Raw genomic sequence first — 23,527 nt, 5'->3', positions numbered from 1 at the left:
ATACCATATGAGATTTAGGCTTGTGTGTCTGGTTTCTCTCAGTCAACGTTATATTTTTCAGGTGCATCCACTTTCCTACAAATGTCTCAAATCTGTCATTCTTTATTGCAGAGCAGTATTCCATTGCCTATAGATACCACCTTTTCTTAATCTAATTTTATCTGTTGATAGGTATATATGCTGTTTCTAGGATTTAGCTATGATGAACTGTGCTGCTATAAATATTGGTATGAATGTATCACTGTAGTATGAAGTCTTAATCTCTTTGGGGAAAGTACCTAGCAGAGGATCATGGGGTCATATGGGATTTCTAATTTTTGTTCCCTGAGAAATCTCCATACTGATTTCCATAATGGTTGTACCAGTTTACATCAACAATGAAGGAAGTTTCCTTTTTCATCACAGCCTCGCCAGCATTAGTTATTGTTTGATTTCTTAATGATTGTCATTCTTTCTGGAGTAAGATGGAATCTTAGCATTGCATTTCTCTAATGGCTAGAGATGTTGAGCAGTTTTTCATGTATTTGTTGACCATTTTGTATTTCTTCCCTGTGAAGCATCTGTTCATTGGTCTTGTCCATTTCTTGACTGGATCTTAAATCTTAGGTGGTTTAACTTTTTGAGTTATTTGTATATTCTAGATATTAGTCCTCTGTCTGAGGAGAAGCTTGCAAAATTTTTTCCCATCCTCTAGGTTGTGTCTTCACTCTATTGGTTTAGGTGCGCAGAGCCTTTTAGTCTGATACTATCCCATTTGTTGATTCTTGCTTTTATTTCTTGTGCGATTGAGTTTCTGTTTGGAAAATCCTTTGCTATACCTATGTCTTCAGGTGTTACCTTTTTAATCTTCCAGTACATTTAATGTTTCCATTTTAATGTTTCAATCTTTGATCCATTTTGATTTTAAATTAGTATGCTGAGAGATAAGGGTCCAGTTTCATTTTTCTGCACATAGATAACCAGTTTTCCCAGCACCACTTGTTACATAAGCTATCTTTCCTCCAACATGTATTTTTGGCCCCTTTGTTGAAGATCAAATAGCTAAATTTGTGTGGGGAAGTTTCTGTATCCTTGATTCTCTTGATCCACATATCCATTTTTGTTCCAGGACTGTGCCATTTTTATCAATATTGCTTTCTAGTAAAGCTTGAAGTCAGATATTGTTTGCCTGCTGCTTTGCTCTTGTTGCCCAAAATTGCTTTTGCTGTTCTGGTCTCTTCTTGTTCCATATGAATTTTGGGATTGTTTATTTTAGATCTATAAATTATGCTGTTGGTATTTTGATTGGGACTGCACTGAATCTGTATAACAGTTCTGGAAGTATGGCCATTTTGACCATATTGATTGTGCCTATCCAGGAGCAGGAGAATCTTTGCATTTTCTGATGTCCTTTTCAATCTCCTTTTTCAGAATACTGTAGTTTTCTTTATAGAAGTCTTTCACTTCTATAAAGTTAATTCCTAGATATTTCATTTTTCTTGATACTGTGAATGGTATTATTTTCATAATTTTCTTCTCATCCTGTTCATTGTTGGTATACACAAATCTAATAATTTTTGTGTGTTGATCTTGTATCCTGCTACATTGCTAAAGTTCATTATACTGTAAGAAATTGTGGTGGAGTTCTCTGAATCTTCTATATAGAGTATCATATCATCTGCAAATAATGATAATTTGAGTTCTTCCTTTTCTATATGTATCCGTGTTATTTCTTTCTCTTGCCTAATTGCTCTGGCTAATGTTTCAAGTACTATGTGTATGAGTAGAAGAAATAATAATATACATCCTTGTTTCGTTCCTGATTTTAAGGGGAATGTTTTTAGTTTTTCTCCGCTTACTATGATACTAGCTATTGGTTTGTCATATATAGTTTTTATCATATCATATTTGCATATGGTCCTTCTAAACCTGTTTTCTTCAGGGTTTTTTTTTTTATCATGAAGGGGTGTTGGATTTTTTTCAAAAGCCTTTTCTGTATCTATTGATATGATCATATAGTTTTTGACCTTGCATCTGTTTATGTATGTATTACATTTATTGGCTTACATATATTGAACCACCCTTGCACCTCTGAGATGAAACCTACTTGATCATAATATATGATCTTTTGATAATGTGTTGCATTCTATTTGCTAAAATCTTGCTGAGGATTTTTGCATTTATGTTTATTAAGAAGACTGGCCTATAATTTTCTTTTTTAGTTGGATCATTATCTGGTTTTAGGATCAGGGTGATACTAGCTTCCATAAATGAGTTTAGGAACACTCCATCCTTTTCAATCTCTTTGAAGAGCTTGAGAAGTATTGGTGATATAATATCCTTAAAGGTTTTGTAAAATTTAGGAGTGAATTCAATAGGTTGTGCTTTTTTTGTTGTTGTTGTTGTTGTTTTAGTTGGTAGAGTATTACTATGTCAATTTAATTGCTTGATTTTTTAAAGCATATTTATGTCTTCTTGGGTTATTTTTGATAGTTTGTATGTGTATAGGAATCTGTCCATTTCTTAAAAATTTGCTAATTTGTTGAAATATAATTTTTTGAAGTAATTACTCTCTTCTAGATTTCCACAGAGTCTGTTGTGATTTCACCTTTTTTTCATTTCTGATGCATTGATGTGAGTCTTATCTCACTCTCTCTTGGTAAATCTGACTGGGGCTTATGTATTTTATTTAACCTTTCAAAGAATCAGTTCTCCAATTCATTGATTTTTTTTCTACTATTTTTAAAATCTCAGTTTCATCGATTTCCACTCATCTTTATAATTTCATCTACTTAATTTCAGTTTGGGGTTGATTTGTTGTTGTTTCTCAATTATCTTAAGATTTCTCATAAGATTATCTATTTGAGCTTGTTCTGTTTTCCTAATGTGAGCAGTAATTGCATTGAATTTTCCTCTTAGAACTGTGTTCATAGTGTACCAATGATTTTGATGAGTTGTACATCATTGTCATTAACTTCCAGAAATTTTTAAATTTCTTTGATTTCTTCTGTGACTCATTGGTTGTTTAGGAGTATATTGTTAATTTTCTAGGAGCTATTGCTTTTTCTGAAATTTCATCTGTGGTTAATTTCTATTTTTATTGCACAGTGGTCTGATAGTATGCATGCATAGAGTAATTTCTGTTCTTTTATATTTACTTAAGCAGGCTTTGTGGAAAAGTAGTGATTTATTTTGGAATAAGTACCATGTGTTAGTAAAACAAATGCATATTCTGTTGTAGAGAGGTGGAATACTTTGTATATATCCATCAGTTCAGCTCTGAAATTCATTTTCTTTTGTTTGTTTTTTTTTAATAGTTCTGTCTCTTTGAAAAAGTAAGGTATTAAAATCCCCTATTGTGATTATGCCAGTTTATTTGGTCTTTTAATTACTACACTTTTTGTTTTATGAAGATAGATGCTCTAGTAGTCAGTGCATATATATTTATCAATGTTATCTCTTCTTCTTGGATTGTTCCCTTAATTAGTATCTAATGACCTTCTTTGTCTCTTCTAATCAGTTTTAGCTTGAAATTTACCATGTCTGATATTAGAATTTCTACCCCTGCTTATTTGGGTGTCTTAGTGCACGAAATGATTTCCATTCGTTAATTTTTAGTCTGTGAATATCTCTTGGGATTCTGTGAAAGCAACAGATCATTACATTCTGTTTTTTGATTCAGTCTGCCAGTCTGTCTTTTTTTTTCTCATTGAGTTTATTGGTACATTTTAGGTGTACAGTACAGTTACATTCATCATTGGGATCTTGTACCTTTACATGACAGGTCTTGGTTCTCATTTTTTCCCTTTGTCCCTGCCCTCCCTTCACTCCTCCCCCCCTTTACAAACACTTCATTTCCATTTTTTCATATTTTTTCCCTTTATCTGTGTCTTAATTGGAGAGTCGAGGCCATTATCTTTGAGAGATATTACTGAGATATGTTGGTTATTTACTATCCTTGTCTTTATCTGTTGGTATGCCCTTTGTTTTTCTTTACTCATTTTTTTGTTGTTGTTGCTATTTATCCATTGACCTCACTAATTTCCTTTCCTTGTTTCTGTCAAGAATATCTTAAGTATTTTCTCTACAGCTTGTTTAATACTCATAAATCTTCTGAGCTGATCTTTTTTATGGAAATACCTTATTTCTCTGTCTATTTTGAAGGATAGCTTTGCTGGGTAAGTAATGGGCTGGAAATTAGTGCTTGAAATACTTCACTCTAAGCTCTTTTGGCCTTTAGATTTTGTGTTGAGAAGTTTACTGTAATTCTAATTGATTTACCTTTATAGGTGATTTTTTTGTTTTTCTTGGGCTGCTTTTAAAATTCTGTTTTTTGTTTGTTTGTTTTGTTTTGTTTTGTTTTTTGGGTTTTTTTTTTTTGCTAGCTTTCTGTGAATTTAATAAGGATATGCCTTGGTGAGCTTCTTTTTTCATCATAATTGTTTGATGTTCTATAAGCATCACTTAACTTGTGTTTTAAATTCTTTTCTCATATTTGGGAAATTTTCTTCCATGATTTCTGTTCCATGTTGTTGAATCCATCTGTGTTATCTTCTAGTTTTTCTTTCACTCATTAGCTTTACATTGGTCTGTTGTCATCTAGTAGTTGCTGGATCTAGTAGCTTCTCTTGTTCTTTTGTTTTCTTTTTGGCTTCTTTAAGCTCTTCATTGTAATTCACTATTTTGTTTTTAATATAAGGCACTTTTGTCTTCACATTGGTCATTTCTGCAATGTATGAATTCTATACAGTTTTTTATTTCAGGTATGTTTGTACGACATCTTTTCAAGGATCTATTATCCTTGTTGAATCTGTCATTCAAATTTTGAACTACTCTGTTAGATTGACCATTATTTTTACCTATTTCCTTGATTTCACAGTGGGCATATTGAATGAAATTGCTGTGAACTTTGGTTCATTTTTTCTTTGAATTCATCTGTTTTCTTCATCCCCTCTGTGCACCCTTCATAGATTTCTGCTGCCTGGTATTTGTTTTCTTCTCTCTTTTTGACCTCTTGCTCTGCCTTGGGAGAGCTGGGAGTGGGGGTTCAAAATCTTCTGTTTCTTTGCTTCCCTATTTTTCCATGTGAACCTTTGTTTATTTGCATATATTCTTTCTCCCACTCCCTCCTTTTTTGGAGAGTTTACCGGAAGTTGGGGCCTAGTCCCTACATTTTACCAAAAGAATCACTTCTGGTTATAACAGCAGTCACAGATTCAATTTTACAAAACTTCTATATGATACTTCTTGTAGTTACACTTCCCCTCTTTGTACTCTATGCACACTATTGACAATTTGCTATTTGTGGTTGTTTTGCAATGAGGTAGGTAATGCGGGGTGGGGAGAATGGGAAGTGGTTGCATGAGGAGTGTTAAACACTGAGTTGGAGGTTTGAAAAGGGGAATGATAGTAGATGAGAAAAAAAGGTTGATGTGGGGCCTGATTTTATTGGAGTACTTTTGAGTTGAAGGGTTAGTACCTGGAGTTTTCAGAGGATATTTTATGGAAGCAAGGGTAAGACATGGGAGAAAGGGGGTTTACTTTGTGATTGAGAAATTTATGTGGTTGTCAGAACTTGCTGATAGGGAAGACAGTAAGCTAATTAAGATATGGAAGAGCCAAAGGCTTAGGGTGTGGAGGATTGAGGAATATGACTCGAGAAGACAGGCATGACTGTGAGGGAGCTAAGTATGGGGAATTTACAACTTTCGGAGAGGGACCCCAGGGTTTAGCTCAGTGGTGCTGCTACCTGCCTTGCAAATGCAAGGACCTGAGTTCTATCCCTAGTACAAAAAAAACAAAACAAAAACTTTGGAAGAGGAGTTTATATGTTTGGAAAAGAATATGTCACATTGCAAATATGTCATGTTGCCAGGAAATATGTCACATTACATATGCGGTTCCCAAGTTGCTTCTTTTCCTGGGAGTGAGTACACAAACCCCAGTAACTCCTTGGATCCCTCCACTGCAATACTGAAGATAACTCAGACACAGAACTTCTTTCTGCCAGGTTTCAGGTATTCCTGCAGAGTTGGATCCAATCTGAGTTCTTGGGTTAGGAACTCTTGCTGTCCTACTCCCTTGGTGTGATGATGGAATCAGCAGAGAGGGTCACTGGCATAAAATTGTCCACTGTGTCAGGATTATTCCTATGCAATCAAATCAGCTATAGTAGTAATAGGCTAATCTGTTACAGTAGTATTTATCACGACTAGTTGAGAAATAGCATACCATGAGACCCTATTTTGGGTCCCCCTTTAGCTTAGAGAAGAAATCCGCAGTCATATTGTAAGCATCATAACAGCTCAAGTATTGACCTGCAGGTAATGTGCACTAAATGTATCTCCTCTAATGGTGGAAAACAACTTTTAACAGTAATTTTATAGAATCAGCTATCTAAAGCCTAAGGGTTTGGGGTCCATGCAATGCCTGTGAGGGAAGAGAAGATAAAAAAGAAAAAAAGTTATATTTTTAAGTCCTCTGCTCTATAGCATGGGAAGTAGAAAATAGGATGAGGGTAAAGGGGCAAAGGATCCTAATGACGATAAGGGTATGTTATATATTTAGAAGAGAAAATTGGGTCAAAACTAGTAATGAGAAATGGGGATGAGAAACGATTCTATGACTGATATAAATATTAGAAAAAAGTTAAAGGGAGACAAATGAAAAGGGAGAGGAGAAAGAAGAAAAAGTGGAAAATGAATAGGATATAGGAGAATGAAATCAGGTGAAGAAATATAGATAAAAGTAGGATGAATATAGAGACAAGGGAGAATGCCCTTGTATATATATATATATACATATATATATATATATGTATATATATATATGTATATATATATAATTTGTGTATATATTTATATAATTTCCCTTGTCTATAATGTATAATATAGTTCTATAAATTACATTGAAAGAAAAAAGGCAAGAGGAAGAGAAGCACACATACACAGACATACTCATAAAAGAAAAAGGGGTAAAATGATAGAATAAAGTATGAGGGGAAATGCGCAGAAGGAGGAAAACAGCAAAGAATAAAAAATTAAAACTTAAAAAAATAAAAATAATAGAATCAAATAAAGAAAAATAAAAGAAAGTTTTCTATTGTTTTGGACACATGGCTCTTTTCCTCAGCCTAGACTTAAGGGGCAGAGAGCTCAGGCCAGGATGTGTCTCTGTTCACACTGGAAATCTAAGGTGGTGGTATGCCCCCAGAACAGCGCTGGGAGTAGATAGAGATCTGCTTGCAGAGATGCCCTTGCATTGCCAGTGTGAGCTTCCAGTGCTGTATAACTCAGGTTGAACCTGGGCTCTGACAGCAGGAGCCTGTCTGTGTTTACTGTCTCCAGCCTCTCAGCAGTACTCTCTGCAGTCTACTCTCCAACTACTGCCAGTGTCCTGTGATTGTCTTTCCCTCATCCACTCTGGGAAATTGGCTGCTCTGGGACCCAGGTTCAAACACTCAGCCCTTCCCTGCAGTGGGAAGGCTCTTGCCACTCACCGGCTCTTGCTCTGTGATTGAATGCTCTGGATGCAGTGTCCCATGTTCTCCCTGCTGGTTCCAACTGATGATGATTCTTTTGGTCCTGATGCAGTTCTCCAGTTCTCCATTAGCAGAGAAGTTGTTAGTTTCAGTTTGCCTCCCAGCTAGCTGGTGGCTAGCCAGCTACAGGTGGCAGTGCTGAGTGGTCTTTCCTCTACAGTGATAGCTGTTTCTCCTGTATCACTTAATCCTATTTTCTTCTCCTCTGTCACTTCCCTCATGGCTTCCAGGTAACCTCCACTCACTTTGGTTCCTCTCCACATTATTGTTTTCCAGACTCTAGATACTTTTTGCTGGAGAAGCTGAGTTGCTGGTACTCACTGTGCCATTTTGGGACTCCTCTCTCTATTCCGTTTTGACAACACCACTACCACTATATCCTGATTTAGTTTTTTTTGTTTGTTTGTGAATTTTATATTGTCCTAAAAATCAGAGCAGTATGAAAATATATACTTAGGGCTGGGTATGGGCATAGCTCAGTGGTGCAGTACTTGCCAAACATGTTTGAGGCTCACTGCAAATATAGACAGACAGACAGACAGACAGACAGACAGATATTCAAAGAAATATTACTTTGTTTTTATTCCTTGTATCGATTTTCTATTCTCATCTTACCTCCTATAAATTATAAAATCCCTTTCAATCTTTCAATATATTCCTGTACTTCATGTATAAATGAGCAAATATGTACATACATAAACCCCTTTTTTCTTATATGGTATGGCATACTTGAAGGTAGAGACTTTTTGCACTTAGCTTTTTATGGCTCATAGATATTGTCCTTATCATTTTTTACAGTTCTACAATATTACACTGTGTGGATATACCATAAGTTGTTCAACCACTCTCCTATGTACGAGCATTTATATTATTTCCAGTATTTCACAATTACAAATAGTGCTATCACAAACTTTTGTATATATATTTCTAGAAGTGGGATTGCTGGCTCAAATGGTGAGTGCGTATATCATTTTATCAGGTATTGCCAAATTCCCCTTTATATCCCTACAGTTATGTATGAGTATAACTGTTTCCTCACATTCTCATCATCAAAATGCGTTGCCATACTTTTGATTATTTTGCCAGTCTGATAGATGACAAATGATACCTCTATATTTTAATTTGTGCTTCTCTATTTTCAAGGAAGTTTGAACATTTTCCTCATGTATTTGAAAACATTTTGTATCTTTCTTTTTTAAAAAAGCTAGCCCATTGTGCTAATTACTTTTCTTGTTGCTCCAACAAAATACCTGACACCCAAAGTTTAGGGAAGACAGTTTTATTTGGCTCACAGTTTGAAGAGGTTTCAGTTTATAGTCAGCTGGCTCCAAGGCAGGATGTCATGGCCAACAACCATCCTAGAGGAGAAAAAGTTAATGGCAGACAGAAGGTAACAAAGCAAGCAAGGATTATTAGCAACCTTTTTTAACCCCTTTTATACTTTATCTAGGCTACTGGGATTAGGGAATTGCCAAACTAATCAGTGGACTGATTTAATAATCACCAAGCCTTAATCCCAGCATCACACACTCTACCTTCAGCTACCTCTGAAAAAGCCCTACCTCTGACCATATATGGTTTAAAGGAACATATAGACACAAGCCACAGCAGCCATTTTAATGTTTTTTTAAAAATATCTTAATAAAATTTTTTGTGGCTATAGATACATTGAGCTGTTTGGTAGTATTTAGAAACATCACAGTAATGGTGGTTTTCCTGATTGGTTTATAATCCTCAATAATTATAAGGAATTACTTGTGGGAAACTTCAGTTAAACAAGTAAGATTCCATTTCTCCACCCTTCATGTTCAGGATTGCTGGTTATGTGAGCACCATGCCCCCTGCCCTGCCCAAATCTTGCCTCCTGATTTCATAGGCCCTACTTATTCATATTTACCTTACTGATGATTCCTCTTGTAATAACATGCAAAGTCATATACAGTGGGAATGAGGGATTCTTTTTCAAACCAGGAGTTGGCAGACAAAAGGGGGTGTTCGGTTTAGGACATGTCCCCAAGTCTTCTTGGAATATAAGCCTGCCTACCTAGTGAATCTTTCATATTAGTTGGTTTACTCATAAATTCATCTCCAACAAAGCACGTTACTTACCATCCTCTTCAATGCCTTCTTTTTTCACCTTCCTTTTTGAATAACATAATACTTCTGTTTCTCCGTCGGTATGAACTCTGTCCCATGGCTGAGGGACTTCCCATTTTACCATCTTTTCTTTTTCATTTTTGTTTAATCATATTGGAAAGTACTTTTGCACAGCATGATCCTTCTCTATGTAGCAGATAGATACTGCTCCTGTCTTTTCATTGTCCTTATGTTGATGTATCTTTTTTTATGAATCTTAATTTTTTATTTTGGTGCTGTGGATAGAAACCAAGACCTTTGAAAACTCACTGAGTTACCACTGAGCTACCCCCAGCCCCAACTACTTTTTATTGGTATTTTCTCAGCATGACAGTTTTTATAATAGAGGTTTGCTTTCAGGCCAATTTTTTCTCTTGTCTTCTTCAGACAGTTTTCCTAGTTTTCTCTTTCTCAAGATGATCTAAATAACATCCAGTGTGACTGGTGTTACAGTTCAATATACTGATTTTGAGATATGGTGACAGCCACAGAGCCACCACATGCAACCTCCAGGGTTGGATGAAGCTCTGAATTTTAGAGTCTCGGAAACCCACAAGCTGATTCCATGCAGTCTGAAATGGGAAAAGGTCACTCTATGCATCTTTGGTTTGTGTTTTTTTTCAGCTTTTCCAAAGTTCTTCATCAGTTAGCAGTATTAGCCCTTTATTTGCTATTCACACTGTGAATATTTTCTTCTAGTATGTCAATTCCTTTTTTCTTTCTCTTGTGCCTATCTGGTAAGCTCCAGCTCAACTGCTGGACTTGAATGAAGCATCCCTGACATTAGCTTGGAGTTCTCTCCTCTCCTTTGAAGTTCGAGAGTACTTAGAACTTACCTTTCAGAGTATCATCATGTTTCAGCTATTTTTTGGTACTAGATTCAAAATTCCTTAAAGACAGATTAGTGCTTTTTTTTTTCTTTGTAGCTTCATAGTACCTAGTAGATGGTGTTACACTTCTTAGATTCTAAGGGAACTTATCAAATGCTTACTAAGTGAACAAGGAAATAAAAAATATGGTTTATTATAAGTAGCAAAAGGAACTACCTTGTTCTTCACTTAAATAAGTGTGTGCATGCATGTGTGTATGCTATGCTTGCACAAGCTAGGTTGGTAAGAGGTGGAGTGTCCAACAACAGAAGCTGCTACCACATCCCATCTCAAAATATCTCAATTATTTAAAGCAGGCAAGGAGTGCAGTAGTGACAGCCTGTGGAGACACCTGTTATGAAGATTCTTATTCATATACTAATAATCATAAAAATGTTTACTTATATACAATTAACTTTATAATTATAGTCTATTTATTAGTTTGCTAAGACTAATATAACAAAGTTCTATGGATTGGGTGACTTAAGTACTGGAAATTTATGGTCTTGTCCTTATACGTTAGATGTCCAAAATTAAGGTGTTGATAGAGTTGGTTCCTTTTGAGAGGCTATAGGAGAGAATCTGTTCCAGGCCTCCCTTCTGGGCTTGTAGATGAATGGCTGTCTTCATGGTCACCTAACATTCTCCTATCTATTATGTAGATTATTGGTATGTATATGTGCCTCTAAATCTCCTCCTCTTATAATGGACACAAATCATATTGAATTAAGGTCCATCCTAATGATGCCATTTTAACGCAATAACTTCTGTAATGACTGTTTCTAAATAAGGTCATATTCTGTGGTACTTGAGAGCTAGGACTTAAATGTTTGAATTGTGGGGAAGGGGGACCACAATCAACCTATAATAGTTTATATATCATGTTAGAAAGGCAGCCTATAATTATTTGTCTTTTCTTTAAAGAATTATTAACAGCAGGATTTTCAGTCAGTAGCATGCTGTCTGTGGGCTCCAGCATACCTGGGTAATATATACAGATTGTCAACATGCATGTATTTGATACAGGTCTGTGCTAAGAAGAGGATGCATTAAACCCACAGTTGCTGTGAATTCACATTGTTCCATCTGTATTGTAGGTTCCAGAATCCCCAGAAGACCTTGGGTGTGCGCTGAGACCTGAGAGGGCAGGGGCAGTGTATGAAGCTGCCACTGTGGTCGTGGACATGTCTGCATCCATCACACTGCAAGTCCTGGTCACCACCCCGGGAAACATTTCCTGTCTGTGGGTCTTTAAACACAGCTCTCTGGATTGCCAGCCACACTTTGATTTACTAAACAGGTAAGAGTGGCAGGATGCACAGCCACATGAGTTTTTGGAGCAATACTTTCATGCACAAAATATGATTCATTTGGAATGCCTCTTCAAGTTTCTGTCCATATCTATTGTAACTCTTATCTCCAGGGAAATGTTGAAGTAAAAAGAGTTAGGGCATAAACACAAGACATTAGCTAGCTACAAAACCCCACAGAATGTACAATGCACAAAGTGAACCTTAATGTATGCTATGAACTTTAGTTAATGATCATGTATCAATATTGGTTCATCTGTTGTAACTAATACACCATGCCAGTGCAAGATATTAACAATACAGGAAACTATGTGTGGCCAGAAGAGCATGTATAGAGGATATTCTTGTACTTTCTGTTCAGTTTTTCTATGAATCTAAAATGGCTCTTTAGAGCAATAAAAGTTTTTACTTTTAGGTAAAATTTGGTTATTAAAAAGGTTTATATATAAGTTTTATATATACATATATATATATATATAGAGAGAGAGAGAGAGAGAGAGGGAGAGGGAAAAAGGCAGAAAGAGAAAGAGCTAGAATAAGAGCAGTGTTGAGAGGCTACAAAATGTAAAACAAATAATGAAAAGAATGCTTGGGATTTTTAAAAAATGTCTTATTTTTAAATTGGCTATTGTGTTAAATTCAAAAAGAAAGTTTCCATTTCATTCTAGTTAAAGTAACAAGAAACTTTTTTCTGAGAAATGCTTGGGGAGAGAACATTTGGTTTTATCTATATTGTTCCATGCTATAATAAGAATTGCAATGTTGTATGACAGCCACACTCTGCTCTGTCTTAAGGAACATTGGTCTCATTATAAAAAAAAAAAAAAAAAAATCTTAGCCACAATTTGTGGCCAGTGACCAAAGTTGTATGTTAATTATGTTGATTACTGTCCTCCTCTTGCAAATGCTATCTAGGAGAAGGGGCACAAGCCATTTAAATGTCTACTTAATGATTCTAAGGCTGCTTTTCTTTTTAATTCTTGGGGATGTTCTGGTACCCCCACAGCTGTAGGGAAGGCATTGTCTTTCAGAAATAATGCAGTAAAGGATATTCAAATGGCCTGAAAAGGACAAAAACATTGGCAAACACCTTTATGACTAACTTGTGCTAGCTCTGTATTTGTATTTGTTCTTTAAGGTCAAGCAAACGCTTGTGCAATTTTTGGGGCAGTGGGTATAATTCTGAAGTTTAAGGCTAAACTTTAGAACACATTCATTTTCCTTTCCTCTTTTGAGTATGTTACCCACTTCTGGTTTTTGGTTACTTTTATCTTGGGGTTAAACCAAAATACTGTTCTATTAAGAACTTTGGCCCTGGGGCTGGAGATATATCTCAGTGATGGAGCATTTTGCTTACAATGCATGGGGCTGTGGGTTCCATCCCCAGCACTGCCAGAAAGAAAGAACACAAGAATGAAGGAAGAAAGAAATAAAAGACAAATAAGAAATACTTTTTTTTTACTTGAAGAATTTCCTGATAATCTTATTAAAATGTTATGCCACTAGATTGAGGCCAGAAGAACAAAGTAGCAAAAGTAGAGTTCTTTTCACTTCATGGAAGTTGCCTTCATTGGTGTAAGACAGACAGCCCAGTTTGTTAGTAAAAGTCATAGCTGTCCTATGGGCTAGTTAGCTTAGTACCAAGCCATTTTTGGTGACTTTTTAATAGTAAAGAATTCTAGAAGCTTATATCTGGACTCTGGTTCATAGGCAGAAAGATCAAATGCCTGACCAAGTTTTTAGGAATTCAAAATGGGGGCTGGGGGTATAGTTCAGTGGTGGAGCCCTTGGCTAACATGTGGGAAGCACTGAATCTATCCTCAGTGCTAAAGAACAAACAAAGCACATCATTAAAATCTATCTGCATAAGTAAATCAAATATATGTTCTACTAATTCACAGTCCATGTGAATGAAAGCACAGGATTCTTAAACCATGCTGCCTAGGCCTCTAAGACAAAGCTTCTTAACTATAATATGTCTTCAGATTGCCTGGGGATCTTGTAGAAATGCAGTTTCTGATGGAATAGGTCAGACTAGGACCTAAGATTCTGCATCTTTGTCAACCCGTAGCTGATGCTAACACTATTAGAGAAAGACTATGTTTTGAGTAAGTAATATGAGCTTAAAAGTCAGGAACTGTAAATTTAAATCTGACATCGCTCAAACTGCTGAAGAGCACTTTATGCCTTCAGAACAGTGGATATCACCAAATATATGTCACAATTATCTCTTTGAAGAGAATGACACTAGCCACATTCTTCAAATCAATTATTTGAAAAGTTAAAAATATGAACACTGAGACATCCTTCTCTTTATATTTATGTGGTATGTCAGTGTTATGATTACTTCACAAGAATATACCTTATATCAGATTGGCTTGGATTCTTTCATTTAGAGAGAGGCTAATTCCAAAAGGAAGAACATTTTTTATCTCAGTGTACTTTACTTGTATAATCATCTGACTCTGCAAATGGGGAGATGAACCCACTGGTCAGGTGACTGGGCTAACGGAATCGTGAAAGGTGCTTTGTCATTGATGGGAATCGCAGGCCAGTGCCGACGGGCATGCGCCAAATGCCTGTGTGTTTGGAGTCAGCAGACTTCCTTCTGAAGGCCTTGGGGAAAGTGAGCTGATTGATGGTGCATGGAGCTCATTCACGTTCTAGGATGAGACCCCTTAAAAGTCAAGGTCAAGGGCCGGGGATGTAGCTCAATGGTACCATGTCTGCCGGGCAAGCGCAAGGGCCTGAGTTCCACCCCTGGTACCAAAAAAGGAAAAAAAAAGTCAAGGTCAAAGCTGGGCATGGGGGTGGGGGGGGCTTCCTCTGGGAGGCCAAGGCAGGAGGATCACAAGTTTGAGCCTAGCTTGGACAACTTATTTAAACTCTGTTTCAAAATAGTAAAAAATAATTTTAAAAATTAAAGGCACTGGGGATGTAGCTCAGTGTAAAGGCCCTAGATTCAATTCCCAGTACTGCAGCAAAAAAAGTCAACATCAGACTAAATGCTCATGCTGTGTTGGGCCCACAATAGAAGCTGTATTCTCCACAGAGCAGCCTGTGTGCCACAGTCATAGGGAGCCACCGACCCACCTTCTGACTAAGTATGAAATTTTGTTTTTAGTTTCACACATTTTCTAAAGTAACCAGTTCTCTTTCTTGTTTTACAGAGGAGTTGTTTCCATGGTCATTTTGAAAATGACAGAGACCCAAGCTGGAGAATACCTGCTTTTTATCCAGAGTGAAGTTACCAATTATACAATATTGTTTACAGTGAGTATGAGAAGTAAGTCCAGCTTGCTACCAGATATTCCCTCTATTCTAAAGAATGGGTTTTGAACACATTCCATTTTGATCCAGGGCTCTAGACAAGGCATTCAAGCTTCTCTCAATTTGCAGCTGATTTGATTGAATTCAGGTCAGCCATCCACACGACCTGTTGAGTACTGAAACTCTTTGAAATATTCCTGTGAACCCTCAGCATGTGAATGTTCCTTAAAAAAACCTACTCTTTTCAGAGTCTCCATTTTCTTCAGTAACAGATGAGTGACAGAGAAAAACTGAGGAGTAGTTTGATTTTGGTATCAGAAGTTCGAGGCTCTGGTTGCAGTTATGCTATCTTTGGGGAAGTCACTGAGTTTGTCTGAGCCTCAATTTCCTTATCTGTCAAAGGAAGATAAAAATACAACTTCATGGGGTTTAAGGTCTCATTGTGATCCAGGATTTCCTGATGGGAAGACAATGTTTCTTGTCTGCTCTGTCCGTAGTAATGCGGCTAGTGTAACTAAGAAGTCAAAGTTTTAATTTTATTGATTTTTCATTAATATCTGTATTTAAACAGTCACACGTAGCTAATTGCACTTATATATTGGGTAGTGCAGGTAGGTGTGTGGAAATCCCAGACCATATGCAAATGGTGAGGAATAAGACAAACCCTTTTTTAAAGTTTTTAAAAATGTATTTTATTATTCACATTTGTGGTACCTAATGATTGCATCCATCTCTACTAGGAAGCAGCTGTGCAGCCAGCAGAGTTAGCACTCTGTGCTTTCTGACTTCTCCCTTCATCCCCACCCAGTACAGGCTGAGGGCTGTATATACTGCACGCACTGCTGCATCTCCCCTGATTAGAAAGGTGGCTGTGTTACATGGGCTGTGTGTCTGTGGGGGCCGGGTAGCGCTTTGCACACTATGGGTTAACACCCCTTGAGATGAGCTTCCCTGGCCACCATCAGAACAGTTCCCTGGGCGGAGAGATAGGGGTGGCACCTTGTGTGTGCAGCCTGAGGGTCCCTGGGTCAGGAAGACCACAGTTACTTTTTGCTGATGGTGCTCTGTATGAATCACTGCAGATGCTCACAATGATCCCACCTCCTCAGAGATATGAAAATAGACATCTGAGATGTGGGGTGATGCACAGCTAGGGGCTACACTTTCTGCACCTCACTGCCTTGGGCCTTATGTGAGAGTATGTGACTGTACAGCTTCTGACAGAGGAGCTCTTTAAATTCCCAGAAGGGTCACTGGTGGTTAAGATGGGTGTTAGGGTTTCAGAGTCAGCCTGTAAGGCAAAATCAGGTAACATCAAAATTTGTCTTGCAAAGCCCTTCAGTTACTCTGAAATTGGGAGGGCCAGAACTCTAGGAGTGCAAAATCCAAAAGTTGCCCTTTTTTGTTCTCTGGTTTTAGTCTTGATCTGTTCCTAGTTCCTGTGTTCCAGGTTGGAAGAGGGTAAGGGATATCCTTCCTTCCTTCCCTCCCTCCCTTTTTTCTTCTTCTCCTCCCCCGACAAAGGTACATAGTTGTATAAGATAAAAGGGTATCTGCCTTTTATATTTAGAGTATCTTTCTTTCACATAAGATTTACAGTGCAAAAAAATAACAATAATCATTCAAGTCAGTTATAACTTTTTTAAAGCATTATACTGTGAGGTGAGGTTTAAACCAAAAACAAAAATGAAAATCAGGTGGGGAAATAGTGTGAAAGTCAGTCCATGCTCAGTATGTACCAAAAGTACACTGAACCTCGGCGGTGTTTATGAAAATGTAATGTCAGCGTCAGAAAATAAATACATTATTATTTTCATTTATGTATTTTTTTTCAGGTAAATACGGACAAAATAAGGCAACCAAAATAGTGAAGTACTTAGAATGCCTTAAATTAGGAGCAGTTCAAGGAATTGGGAACATTTAGCACAGAGAAGGAAATATTGTGAGGAGTAGAGATTGATTATAGTGTGTTATAGAAGAAGTTCTTTTAGTATTTAAGTCAGAAACCTGGGCTACCTAGTTAAAATACCTTGAATGGTAATTATCTCCCTTGATCTTGGTTTCTAATTTTATTTTATTTCTTTATTTTTGGGGTACCAGGGATTGAATTCGGGAACATGCTCTTGGGAGGCAAGCAGCAGAACCACTGAGCTAAATCCCCTGCCCTCTGATTTTAAATATTTAAGGGATTGTTATCTGGAAGCCAAGCTAGACTTTAAAAAATTGTTTAGAGAGTAGAATTGAGACCAAGAGTTAAAAATTACAGGGAGAAAAAGTAAAGCCAATTAGGCAGAGTTGTGTATTCTTGTAATCCCAGCTGTTTAGTTGGCTGAAGCAATAGGGCCACAAATTCAAGGCCAGCCTGGGCGACTTAGTAAAATTCTGTCTTAAATCTAAAATTTTTTTAGAAGATCTAGTAGGGATGTGGCTCAGTGTTCCCTGGGTTCAATCCCCAGTACTACTAAATAATAAACAAACAAACAAACAAATAAAACTACCACAAAAAGGGACAAGATATCAACAAAGAATTAATAGTCATAATAGTCATATTATTTAAAGAGCTTTTATAAATCAATAAGAAACAAAACAATTTTTTAAAAAGCAATAGGAAATGAACCACAGACATGAGTGATAATTTTATTTCTAGAAAATAAAAAATGAATGATGTATAGATATCTGTTAAAAGATAAACTTAGGCACATTAAACATTTAAGTGTTTTAAGCAGTTATTCATGAATCCCGCAACACCAGCTGTTAAGTGATTGGGTTCCACTAAGGGGATTTGAGGGGAAGATTTTTACAAAGTATTAATAGCAGCAAGACAAATACAATATCTGATAGGTTAAAAGTGGAAAATTTGTAGTCAGTCAGCAGGGCTTTTTTTTTTTTTTAATCTATAAAGCCTCTAGTTAGAAGCTGGTTGGCAACTTCTGGTGGTTAAGCTCAAGTTTAATTGTGCTGCTTACACTGAGTTGGGTTTTGGTTTGCTTATGCAGGAACCCAGGATACTGAAACCTCTGGAACCATCTCAGCCTAATGGGTTCCCAATTCATTATTTGTTTGTTTGGTTGACTAGTGTTTTTGAGACAAGGTCTCATTATGTATTTCAGACTGGGCTTGAACTCACTATGTAGCCTACACTGGCCTTGAACTCATAGCCATCTTCCAAGTGTCAGGCTTACAGGTGTGCACAACCACACCCAGCTCCAGTTAATTATTTTAATACATGGTAAATTAATAATTGAGCAATAAAATTAAAATCACAATCAGATGATAGTTTTTACCCATTAAAAAATTAGTGGGTTGAAAAATTTTAAAGTCTTGATAAGTATATAAAGCTCAGGAATTCTCACATTTTGGTTTGTAAGTGTAAATTAATTTACTCACTCTGTCATAATTTGCAAAGCAAGCTGAACATGTTTATACCATGTCAAACCACATTCCCACTCCTAGGTATTTTATTAAAGAACTATTACACAAGTGCCTTGTAGAAAAGTCTGGAACATTTATAGCACCATGGTTGATAATATGAAAAACTAGAAGAACTCAAATGTCTACCATGAGAAAATGAACAAATAGACTGTGATATATTTACCAATGGAATACTGTTTAGTAGTGAGAACTGAAGTATACAGCTGTAAGCAGAACCATAGGTTAATCTTAAAAACATAAGGTTAGATGAAAAAATGAAGTTGTGGGAGCTGCATATCAATTGATATCCCATTTGAAGCCCGAGAACAAAGGAAATCAATATATTGCTCAGGAACGCTTAGGGATAAAAGTTTCCAAGGGTTAAAAAGTAGAGAAAAGGGCCAGGGATTTAGCTCAGTGGTTCCTCTGCCTGCCTCCCATGCACAAGGACCCAAGTTTGATCCCTGGTACCAACAATAACAACAACAGCAAATTATATTTATTAATATTCTAGTTATTAAGTTGGATAGTGGATCCATGAGTATTTGTTACTATTATTATGCCTCAAAATTCATGTATTTCTCAAAAAATCATGTATTCCTTTATCTACATACTATATATATATTTATATATTATATACAAATGATACATCATATTTTAAAATAAAGTTTATTATAAAGCAAAAACAGAATTAAATGTAGACAAATTTTCATTTAAAAAATTAGAAAAAAAAAGGAATGATCCAGCCTTGGATATAATGACTTCCAATCCTAGAAAAGGCCAAGCAGGACTAGAAAGTGTACATGTTAAGTATATCTGGGAGTGGACAATGGGGAGTGTGTGTGTGTGTGTGTGTGTGTGCGTGCATGCATGCATACATGCCTGGGGGGGCTCAACTAAACCTCTAAATTCTGTTCCTTTTCTAACTTCATCATACTCTATTTCTATATCATGATACATTTCTATCTAGATATAGCTGAAATTATGGGAAGAAAATTGAGTTTAAACTCTATGCTAAATAAAGGCTTTAAGCAATATATTATTGTGAGTTTCCTTTTCTTATAATCCTGTATTCATATTTTCATGTGACTTCACTCCACTTATTTTAATTCTCTGTGGGTTTGTGAAACACTCAAATAAATTGGCCGAGAGGAGGAACTGTAAAGCTGATATTGCAGCCAGAGTTGAATTTAATGCATTGGCTGGGTGGGGGAAGCTGAAGACACTGCTATGGTATATTAACTTTAAAAAATGATGCAGAATCCTTCTTTGAAGAGACTGATAAAACAGTTATTTTAAAAATATTAAAATGTTAATTTATGATGCTTTAGATACACTGCTCTACACATTAAGAAGACCTTACTTTAGAAAACTGGAAGATCAGGATGCCCTGGTCTGTATATCCGAGAGTGTTCCAGAACCAACCGTGGAATGGGTGTTCTGTGATTCGCAGGGTGAAAGGTATGGTGTGGGTTTTATTATTTTGCTTGTTTCTAATACAGCTGGCATCATATTGTATGTAAATTTTAATTTATTCTATTTCAGCAGAAAGCATTGGCTCCTTAAAGAATGAGTAGTATGAAATAAGAACCAAGATAGATTATGCAAAGGTGCAAATTCCCACTGATGAACGTCATTATATTGTATACCTAAAATGTACAAATAAAATAATTTAAAAAATGAGTAGTGTGGGTCTCACAGGGGCCAAGGTAAGGATTTTTCTTTTAAGCAAGAGAGCACTTGAGATGTCCTCAAATCAACTACAGATCCTCCCTGGGTGTTACACTATACAGATTAAAGTTCTTTTGAGTTACCAGACTGTTAATTCCCTGAGCATTTTGATTGGGGGAAAAAGAAAAATACTGATTTTAAGGTATAATTCCCAATTAAATGTTTAATTAATGGTTATTCTGTTTATTCTGAACAGCAGCTCACTATACTTGTGTAAGCATACACATTCTAGATCCAGATACCCTGGCTTTAAGAACTGGTTTGCTTACCAGCAGTGTAGCCTGGCAGTTACTTAAACTCTCTGTGCCTCATCAGAAGAATGGGGGTGGTGACAAGTGCTTACCTTAAAGGATTGTTGTGGTGATTTAATGCATGGATTATGTGTGAAGCAATGGCGGCCTGAGAGATAGTGTGCTCAGAATAAGTGCTTAATTTTATTTTCCGTGTGTGGCATAGCTGAGTTCTAAGAATTTGAACAACTTAAAATTATTTTCTTTGGGTTTTTATGTATTTTCAAACATTTCTAAATGAACTCAATTATTGTTGGTTTGTAATAAGCAACTCAAGGAAGGAGGCATAAACGAAGAAAAGAATACACTTGATTCAAGGGATAAAGAGAAGAGTGACTCAACACACTTCTGGTTTGGGAAAAATTATATGTAGAAAGCTCTCATTAGGGACGAAAGTCCGTTCTCAGCCGAGGTGGAAGAGAGAGCTACTCTATTGAACACCAAAATGCTTTTAGCCAACTTCCTTCAGGAGGATGTCTAGGCTCTCTTCCTCTGTTTGCTCTAGGAATTCTGGTTCCTATGGCATCTTCTTCTTGATCTTCTTTCTGTACTCTGAAGACAAAGATGCTGACCTTGTCCAGCTGCATTAAAACCCATATGGCCATAAAAAGTCATATCTTTTCTTTTCTCTTTGCTCTTTTTTTTCTTTTTTAGTTCTTCCTTTCCCTGTCTTTAAACAATAACCAAAATCCCCAACAAAAGAAAATTAAATTAATTAATTTTATTCCTTTAAGTAAGTAGAAATAATAAGTAAACATGAGTTGAAATAATAAGTACATAGTCCCCTTTGAACCCTTGTCTGAAACCATAGGTTTGGGTTTGTTCACCTTTTGACCTTTTCTATGGTGCTTTAAAACAGGCTCTTGAAGCTATAACTTTGTTTTTTTCCTTATTTGTTGTGTTCTGTTTTGCTTTGTTTTTATGTTGAGGACAGAGTGCAGATCCTTGAGCTTACTAGGCAAGTGCTCTACCTCTGAGCTTCATCCCAAACCCATACTTATAATTTTAAAATATAGTTAAAGGGCATTTATTTTATTTTCTGAATGCAGCTGTAAAGAAGAAAGCCCAGCTGTTGTTAAAAAGGAAGAAAAAGTACTTCATGAATTATTTGGAACAGATATAAGGTGCTGTGCAAGAAATGAACTGGGCAGAGAATGTACCAAGCTGTTCACAATAGGTAACACTGGGATATCATGTATGTCTATTGTCAGTGACTGACTGTTCCTTAGAAACTATTTAAGACTAACAGCATCTGCTTAGGTAATCACTCAACTTGAGAGATTCTTTCTTTTACACATTTTATTTTTTTATTTTATGTTAGTGCTGGGGATGGAATCCAGGGCCTTGGTACATGCTAAGAACATATTCTATCACTGATGTACACCCCAGCTCCTTTTATGTAATTTTAAATGTAACATTATATATTCTGTATGTATGATTTCTTCATCAATGAGTTGCAATCTCTAACAGATTAATTTATTAATATGGTTACTAACATTGGTTGGTATCCCAGCACTCAAGAAGCTGAGGCAGGAGGATCGCTGTGAGTTCAAGACAAGCCTGAACTATATAGTGAGTTCCAGGTCAGTCTCAACTACACAGTGAAACCCTGTCTCAAAACAGCACAAAATAATAAATAAATAAATAAAAATAAACTGAGAGTGGTGGCACACGCCTGTAACCCCAGCACTCGGGAGGCTGAGGCAGGAGGATCACCGTGAGTTTGAGACCAGCCTGGGCTGCATAGTAAGTTCCAGGCCAGTCTCAACTACATAGTGAGACCCTGTCTCAAAAAAAACCAAAAATAAATAAATAAATAAAAATAAATAAACATTGATTGGTGAAATCTTTGTTCTTTATTATGTTCAATAATGAAGACAAAATCACTCTTTATGCTTTTTGGGGTGTTTTTACCTTCTAGATCTAAATCAAACTCCTCAAACCATACTGCCCCAATTATTCTTGAAAGTGGGGGAACCCTTATGGATCAGGTGCAAAGCTGTTCATGTGAACCATGGATTTGGACTCACCTGGGAATTAGAAAACAAAGCCCTGGAAGAGGTAACATGACAATTTTATATTGCGAAAACTCAAGTATATTGAGCTAACAGTACAGGCTGAAAACATTAAATGCAAACTCTGTTTTATTAACACCTAGGGCAACTACTTTGAGATGAGTACCTATTCAACAAACAGAACTATGATACGGATTCTGTTTGCTTTTGTATCATCAGTGGGAAGAAACGACACTGGATATTACACTTGTTCTTCCTCAAAGCATCCCAGTCAGTCCGCTTTGGTTACCATCCTAGGTAATACAGGCTACTCATGCAATCTTTATTCATATTTCTAGATGCATTTAGTGTGGAATGTGAGGTAAGTAATACAAATTCTGGTTTCAATATAATTTTACCTTTAAAAAGCTGAAAAATCAATTGTGTTAGAATAGCTTTGCAAAGATGAGCTACCCATTCCCTTCCTTTTCCAATTAAACTGCACTCAGGAAAATGCCACTGTCCTTGTCCATACCACATTGGAATGTTTGTATAGTTTTGTCCTAGTCTCAGACCCTGCTTAATAAATACTTGTCCTAAGAACCTACCACTAGCACCGTGAGCCATGACTGTGAGAGAACTGTGCAAGCACTGGTATGAATGGATATATGGGTGGGCTGTGTAGGTTTTGAAAATGACGAGTCTTAAGCAATCTCAGATTGGGGAGTAGACGTTAGCTGTAATAAACATGCTAAGAAATGCTGTAATTCTTTTGGCAAGCTAATAAAGAAGTATTCCATAAGAAAATCTTGTGAGTGTTGCTAGCCAGATTTTTTTTTGTTTGTGCCTTGAGATTATTTTATGTGGGACCTGTTGCTGAGAGTTATGCTTGCTGAGAGCAGGGCCTTCCAAACTCTGTCCTTAGTATGTATATATTGGTCCAGCAGTGTGGCAGCCCTTCAACCTCTTGAAATTGTCTGTGACATCTGCAGGTATA

General features: G+C 36.5%; 1 protein-coding gene across 2 annotated transcripts in view; it reads left to right on the top strand.

The window, feature by feature from the left end:
* Flt3 (fms related receptor tyrosine kinase 3) overlaps window positions 1-23,527 on the top strand; it is a 75,059-nt gene that overhangs the window by 12,463 nt on the left and 39,069 nt on the right. For both annotated transcript variants that reach the window (XM_033760007.1, XM_033760008.1), the window contains exons 2-7: window positions 11,622-11,824; window positions 15,005-15,120; window positions 19,847-19,976; window positions 21,586-21,713; window positions 22,458-22,597; window positions 22,695-22,848. In XM_033760007.1, the coding sequence (XP_033615898.1) occupies window positions 11,622-11,824; window positions 15,005-15,120; window positions 19,847-19,976; window positions 21,586-21,713; window positions 22,458-22,597; window positions 22,695-22,848 (871 nt within the window). The remainder of the gene's footprint in view (window positions 1-11,621; window positions 11,825-15,004; window positions 15,121-19,846; window positions 19,977-21,585; window positions 21,714-22,457; window positions 22,598-22,694; window positions 22,849-23,527) is intronic.

The sequence above is a fragment of the Fukomys damarensis genome, unplaced genomic scaffold (genome assembly GCF_012274545.1).
Source record: "Fukomys damarensis isolate Sample0158 unplaced genomic scaffold, DMR_v1.0_HiC HiC_scaffold_38, whole genome shotgun sequence".
Lineage (NCBI taxonomy): Eukaryota > Metazoa > Chordata > Mammalia > Rodentia > Bathyergidae > Fukomys > Fukomys damarensis.
This window is presented reverse-complemented; position numbering and strand designations above follow the sequence as displayed.